Below are 7,500 nucleotides of genomic sequence, written 5' to 3'. Positions count from 1 at the left end.
GTTTTTTAATGAGAATACCATTCTTATAAATAAAACACAAGAGACTAGAAGAAAACATCAAGTCAAGATATTAGGAAAATAATGAAAAAATTGTCCTAATACCTGAAAGACCAGAATTGGCTATAACACTAATTACTTGTATAAAACCCCTAATATTGCTCATCTGCCATTTCACTTCTGAGATGCTGATGTGTAGGTTCATGTAATAACTAATTCTATATTTTGTTTTACATTCCCTTTACAAGTTAACTGCTACTACATATGATACTATTTACTTCATTATAATTTCATTCTTTAAATATATAATTGCTTCCTACTTAAATCTTATCTTATATTTCCTATTTACATTTTTTCATTTTATATACTGCACTTAATAATGATTTCCTACTTACATCAATTTCATCTGTAAAGTCGGATGATTCCTCTGTTGTTGTCCCTCCTCGCTTGATAACATCTAAACAACAAAAATAACACAGTTAGAAAACATGATTATGTTCTTATATTGTAACTATACACACTGTTATCACAGAAGATATCAGACACAAATGGGCACGCATGCACGTGCGCACACATACACACATAAAAAAATGAATTATAACAAAAATAATAATAAAGACAAACAAACAGATTCCCTTGGAAATTCATGCTTTTAATCCTCTTCCATTATAAAGTTTAAAGTTTAATATTTTAAACATATAAATGTGCTAGATATCAAAGGTCATTAGAAAGTGTAAGAATAAAAAGCCATAAATGAACTTGAGATCAATTTCTGAAATCGTACTCTTTATCCTCTTTTTCCGCAAAAGCAACTGGTAATCATGAGATTGCCGATAGGCCTGCAGCTCGTTGCGGTAGCGTCGCTTGTCCTGCTCAGAACGAGTCACAAAGGCAGCCTTCTGTTCAGGGGTGAGAGATGACCACTCGGCTCCTAGAAGCTTTGTGACCTGGAATGACATGACCATTGAAGTCAATTGGAAGAGAGGATTGTTCTATATATCTGGATTACATCTCTTCTGAAGCTGAAGCAGAGTATGATGAAATACATGACTGACTTCACAATTCATATTTTCTTTAACTTGGACATGTTGACATACAATGTGAAATTTTACGATCTCAAACAAAAGATAAATATATCATAGTTATCCTAGGTGGGTTGTTCTTTAGGAAATACTGAAAAAGGCTTGCTTAACCCTTTGTGGGTGGGTGTAGACACGATACTGACAGTCAAAGTTTTGGCTCTCACAAGGTTCAACAATGCAATGACACTACATGGCTTAGACTTTGCTCTTCAAGGTGCATAATACATTGTGGAAAAGCCACGTGTCATGCATGCAGAGACTGAGCCTACTAAATTTGAATGAAAACTCTTATCTAACTCCACTTTTACAAATGACACTCCTGGGAAAAGATACAAGGCAAACAATGACTGAAATTACAATTAGAGCACTGTGCAGCCTCAAAATTTATACTATATGGTAGCATGCCCATGATTTAGCAAACTTAGTGGCCCAGGCAGCCCATCCACTTTGGGCTAAATATTGCCCTTGTTCACCAATTTTGATTTCATAACCAGAATGTGGGAACAAATACTGACACCAAATTAACCCAATGCCACCAGAAAAAGGTTGCATTGACTTTAGCATTTTGTTAAATGTTTCTGCACACAGAAGGCTCAGCCAGTGCTTATCCACAAAGAAGTCAATTAGTAGAACTTATGACCTCACCTTTCCTTGAAATAGCAGGAAAAAGCTTTTTTTACTTTAGCTATCAATTTTGATAGTATTATCTTTTTTAATAAACATTATAATCACTACCTTGTTACAGACATTACTAACAGCAGTATTAAATACTAGAAAATAATATAAAAAATCAAGGAAAAGGGGTAAAGATGTGACACAAGTACTTCTTGTAGCAGGTTGGTTGGTAACCTAGTACTTGTAGAGCCATCTATATGTCAAAACAATTACTAAATCAAACACACAGTGGGCATGGCATGTTTGCACATGCCCTCCCTGTTGGCATGTGGTTAGCAATTGCATCAATTGCGTACTCTAGTCCCTAAAGAAACAAGCATATCAAATACACATAACTCTAAGCATATGTTAATCAATACTTACAGCCCCAAAGCTAAGCTCTGGTCGTGTCTCCTTGTAATATTTACGACGCTCATTAAGGAACAGAACATACGCTGTCAGAGGTGCCTTGGGAGGCTTGACGCCGGGAATTTCTGGTTTCCGCTTGCGACCCTTGGGCCATCCTCCTCTCCTTTTCTGCATTCAAAAATACGGAGATTTTAATTTTTTTCATTATATGTATAATGCATGTAATACTGAACCCATCAATCAAAGAAGAAGAAGAAAAAAGAGAACCAACCATAAAAAAAGAAAGAAAGAAAGGAAAATAAGATGAGATAAATAAAATGCATATCCATCAAATTCAATAACATTCTGCAAATAGGTAATCATACATGATAATACTGCACAATGAAGACCTATTCAATAAAAATATGATCATGGCTTTCATAGACAATATGTATGTTTTCATTAGTATTTTCATGTGATTAGAATAAATCTAATATCATTTTCTATTGTAAACATCAGTTCCCTTGTCGGCAATCCCACCTAACCCTTCCCCACGAAGGCCATCATGCACTTTTATGTGTAGTTAGTGTTACCAATTTGTGGTAAATAATCGTGCTGTTATATGATGAGATGCAAAATGGCACAGATCAAGGGAACAAGGGAACACGAGAAAAAAAAATTCCATAGTGTACAGTTAAAATATACACTGCACTGCATCTACTAAAGCCTCCTGCTACTGTATTTCTTTCTGACATGATCACAAGAGACTTGAATAACCTGGTGTGAAACATTGACAGTCAAAATGTACAATGAAAATATCCTTACTGGTGCTTGGCCTATTACTGTAAAGCTAATTTTGTCTGATTGTTATCTGTAAATGTACAGTCATTCAAGACATTGTTTTTGCTAATAGGAGGCTTGTTTCCAAACAAACTCACATTCCTTAAATGTAAAAATAAAAGCCTAATATCTTATCAACAGCAAGTGTCTTGGAACAGCTCTCACAGATACTGTATTTATATATAAACTCCTAAAAAAATAGTCAGCATGATCATGACTAAGTGCACAAGAACAACAACCTGAACAACCTGAAAAAACTTCCGCCTCATGTCACTCACCTTCACGGCTACTGGTGAGGTTGACGGTCCCCTGGAGGAAGAAGAGGAAGGTCGGGGCTGCAGGAAAGATGGGGTCACAACAGGAGCTTCTGAGGCAGACTCAGTTGATGATTCAATAGGCTCGTCAACTGAGGAGCCCATGCCACTTGTTTCCCCATCCGTGTCCACTCCTGGGATTATCTGTGATAGAGTGAGGAAACAATAAAATAGAGCTGTCAATGCTGCGAAGAGGAATACTACAGACATTAAATAATAAAAAAAAATGTAAAAAGCACTGGGGACTTGAACAGATTGACAAAAATTATTTTCCTTTAAATCATGTATATTACCACATTGGCTCTTTTTTATTTTTGAAGGGAAAAGTATTCATATTCTCATGAGTATAACCAGCAATATAACAGTATATAAAAATCAACTTAAAAACACACATGTATACACATATATATAGACAAACAAAAAGACAAATCTTGTCAGAATTAACTTGAACTTAATCTAAATCTCAACTTCAGCTATAAATCTGAACATATTGGAGGAATCCACAGCACAGACCTTTCTGACATTCTTCCTTATGACACCCCCGTCCCTCTGTTTGGCCCCCCGATAGCTCCTGGGCTGGGAGGGCCACCGGAGAGAGGGCCCTACAAATGGCTCTTCGTACTGGTCATCTTCATCCACTGAGGACTTGGAGCTATCAACAAGCTTGAATTTCATGGCTGGGTCTCGGCGGACTCCCTCCTCCTGCTGTAGTATAATGGTGCTGTCGACCTTTGGCACAGTTCTGGAGGTGGCACCGGGTACAACTGTGCCAATCCCCTGATGGTTCTTGATTAGAGTCGCATTCTCTTTCCCCAAAACCAATGTCTTTTCTTTCATGGCTCCTGACGTGGGACTGGTCATTGATACCGCACTGACAATGGGTGCCTGTTCCCCCTGCGTGCCCTTAGAGTACATCTTTGGGGAGCTTCTCGAGGGGAAGTTGGTCTTACTCCTTTCCCTCGAGCTGTAGTCGGTGTGGCTGGCCCTGCTGGGGGGCTTCACTGAGTATTTCTTCACTGGGGTTGCCATCTTGCTTGGCTGCCTCTCATTAATGCTTTCCTGAAATGGCAGTAAACAAATAGCCTTTTTAATCATATAATCATACAAATAAATTTTTACCAATAAGAGTTTAAACATAATTTTAGTTTGTCTTTTTTTCCTTCAATAAACACACAAATAAACACACAAATAAACACACACATACGCACACGCACATGCACGCGCACACACACGCGCACACACACATGCACACACGCACACACACACACACACACACACACACACACACACACACACACACACACACACACACACACACACACACACACACACACACACACACACACATACACACACACACGAAAAAAAAAAAAAAGGGGGGGGAAAAAGTGTCTTGTAACATGTCAATCATTGCTGAAGATGCTATTATCAGGAACAAAGGAATTACTCCTTAATAATCATCAATAAAATTTTTAATAAAACAATGAATCTTGCTACACACACCAGCAACTTATCTGAAGAAGGAAGGCCCTCCGAAATTGGCAGAAAGTTGACAGAGTCATTCAGCAGAAGCAAGGCATCACTCTCCAGCATCCCTCCTTCACTGACAACCTCAGAATCGGCTAAAATCACGGTCTCACCAACGTCATCCTCCGACTGAATATTCAACTGGAGGGTGTTGCTGACCAGCCACAGTGGATCTTGACCATAACTGTAAAAAAAAAATAAAAATAAAATAAAATTATACCTATTTTTTCACATTATTGGCAGTTTCTTGCTATCCTGATAATCATTCTGTTACCTTTCTTTCATAAAATCATCATATTAATAATGTTCACTTTGTATAATTAGCTCAAATAATTCTAAAGTCACACATTACAAAATAAACAAGATGAAACTGGATATCCTAAAGTCTTTTCTACACCAATATCAACAAGGCTTATTTTATGGGCAAGCAATGATAACAAATATCAAGTTAAAATAAATTCTGATGAGATCCACCAATAATTTGAATTTCAGTGGATTACTTACGACATTTTTTGCTTTTGAGATGGGCCTAGTGTGTGGAAAAAAAAGGCTCCAATGGCTGAGGATGGTACTGATATGAAGTTTACAAGTGAAACTGTGGATATCATGTCAAGGTTCCATGAAAGCCAGCAAATCATCAGCCATTGACAAATAAAACAGTGGCACAGCTTCAAGGAGCTGCTGCAGCCTTTGTGCCATCCATGCTCTGGCTAAGGCCATCAAACCTTTAGTGCAAGTATTTTGGCAAGATTACAGCTTGGACTGCTATTTTTAGCGAAGTTTCTAAGTTCCATCTTACCATAATGTACTTAGTGAGGGGGGAGGGGGGTATTAGCCTGAGTACCAGAGGAAATTAAGGGCAATAGCTATTGCTCAATGCTGTAACACTCTATTGCTCACTAATACCATTTCTTTTTTTTTTATAGTTTCGATGACTAAAAATATTATAAATGTATGTCAAGCATCATCAGCAATCTATCAAAAACAAAATTCTTAGTATAAGTGACATGGACCTTTTATGACTAGACTGAAAGATTAACCTATAGAATTCATTTACTTTTTTTTTTTTTTCAAAATATACTTCCATTACAATGATTGCATATTTAGCATAGCATCTTATCTATCAAGATTATCAAGTGCATGGACAAAATTCTCACAAAAGATTGTAATTGTTGTTTTTCATTACACAAATTCTAAAATGAAAATACTAATTTTAATGTGCTGCAATGCTGCCTCACCATTATAACATAATGTAGCTTTACCTACAATGCTCATTGTAAAATAATAAAACCAAACTTAGTCACCTACACTAATTTACCATGACTTGAAGTAACCTAATCGAACCAATTCCTATCTAATATTAAGCAAGCCTAATGAATTCAACCCTTTCCATATAGTGGCAATCTGGCATAAACCAGAGTGCCCTGTTTTCTTATTGTCGCTGTCAGGATGATGCTTTATGTGTCCTAAATGTGTCCTGTGTGACATCTCACCTTAAGATGATGTACCGATTTAGATGAGTTGCCGGTCCAACAAGATTAATACATGAGTTTACAAATAATGTTTTTTCCAAAGCGACATTGGACCATGAGCAACCTCTGGATTCTATCATGAATCCTGAGGTCTTTTCTGGGGGGAACTTGCATTCAAGAGATAAAGCTTACTTTCTCTAAATATAACAATAAATCCTAAAACAAAAAATCTGGTAAATGTTTTCCCTAGGGCCTATGCATAACTCTTATCATTCATTATATCAAAGATTTTATTTCATTTTTAATCATTTTAATCTTTATCTAACTGTGCTGCTGATAGTAGCCCTCATGTTGGACATATACTGTTCGCTAAAATAGTATCGCAAATTTATCATAATATATAATAATATAAAATAACACAAAAGTCTTTGATATTTGGCATCCCTCTTGAACATAAACTACCCCAAAAAATAACAGAAAAAGGGAATAGGAGAGGAAGATAAAGACATCAAAGCTTCAGAAAAGAATTGCATGAAGAAAGAGAAAGTAATGTAATAACCATAAAGGACATATGAAATAACATTATCAGGTATAAAAAACAGCTGCAGAATGAAAGGATAAAGACATGATAACTTATCCAATTCTGCACAGCTAATTCCAGTGATACTGTGGACTTAACACTTTGCACTACTTCAGCAAAAGTATACAAACCTACATATAACAGGTTTATTCTTGCAAGAGAGAACTTTTCTACTTTACTTGCAAATCACTGTAAATAAGGATGCAGCTAGTCTTGTCAACTATACAGGAGTAAGATCAGTAAGCTTTTACCAAACCATGGACGTCTCTTATAAACTGCCAATAAAAGCAGAGGAAAGAGTAGGACATGACAATGATGAGGAGTGAGTAAGTAGATTATCCTGAGGTGCCATAAATCATAAAAATAAATAAATAACTACATTTCCCCTCTCTCCTCGCAAACACACCTGTCTCTCTCGCTGAAATCCTGGTCTAGCCCCAGGGAGGCGGCCACCCGTGCCTTCCTCTGGACCCCTGCTGCTTCCTCTTCTTCCTCACTCCCGCAGTAGAGCACGAGTGTCTCCTCCGGCTCCTCCTCAGGCTCCTGAAGTCCTCCTCCAAACAGGAGCGGCGACACTCGTCCTCCAGCTCCTCCTCCAGCCTCCATCGAACTGGGAAGGTTTTTGACGCACTTTTCTTTTCCTGATGGAGAGATCTCCTTCTCCTTTAACTCCGAGGAGGAAATGA

At 37.4% G+C, this 7,500-nt stretch overlaps 1 protein-coding gene across 1 annotated transcript in view; it reads right to left on the bottom strand.

Annotated features, from left to right (window-relative positions):
• The window catches only part of LOC113822888 (uncharacterized), a 10,201-nt gene that overhangs the window by 2,403 nt on the left and 298 nt on the right, over positions 1–7,500 (bottom strand). Inside the window, exons 1-7 of the mRNA XM_027375419.2 lie at positions 7,221–7,500; positions 4,739–4,946; positions 3,749–4,294; positions 3,200–3,379; positions 2,118–2,270; positions 782–944; positions 393–454 (exon numbers count right to left, since the gene is read on the bottom strand). The exon at positions 7,221–7,500 is cut by the window's right edge and continues 298 nt beyond it. Of these exons, the coding sequence (XP_027231220.2) occupies positions 393–454; positions 782–944; positions 2,118–2,270; positions 3,200–3,379; positions 3,749–4,294; positions 4,739–4,946; positions 7,221–7,420 (1,512 nt within the window). The 5' untranslated portion in view covers positions 7,421–7,500. The remainder of the gene's footprint in view (positions 1–392; positions 455–781; positions 945–2,117; positions 2,271–3,199; positions 3,380–3,748; positions 4,295–4,738; positions 4,947–7,220) is intronic.

This window comes from Penaeus vannamei, chromosome 10, assembly GCF_042767895.1.
Source record: "Penaeus vannamei isolate JL-2024 chromosome 10, ASM4276789v1, whole genome shotgun sequence".
Classification (NCBI taxonomy): Eukaryota; Metazoa; Arthropoda; class Malacostraca; order Decapoda; family Penaeidae; genus Penaeus; species Penaeus vannamei.
The sequence above is the reverse complement of the archived record's forward strand: the minus strand, read 5'-3'. Positions and strand labels throughout refer to the sequence as shown.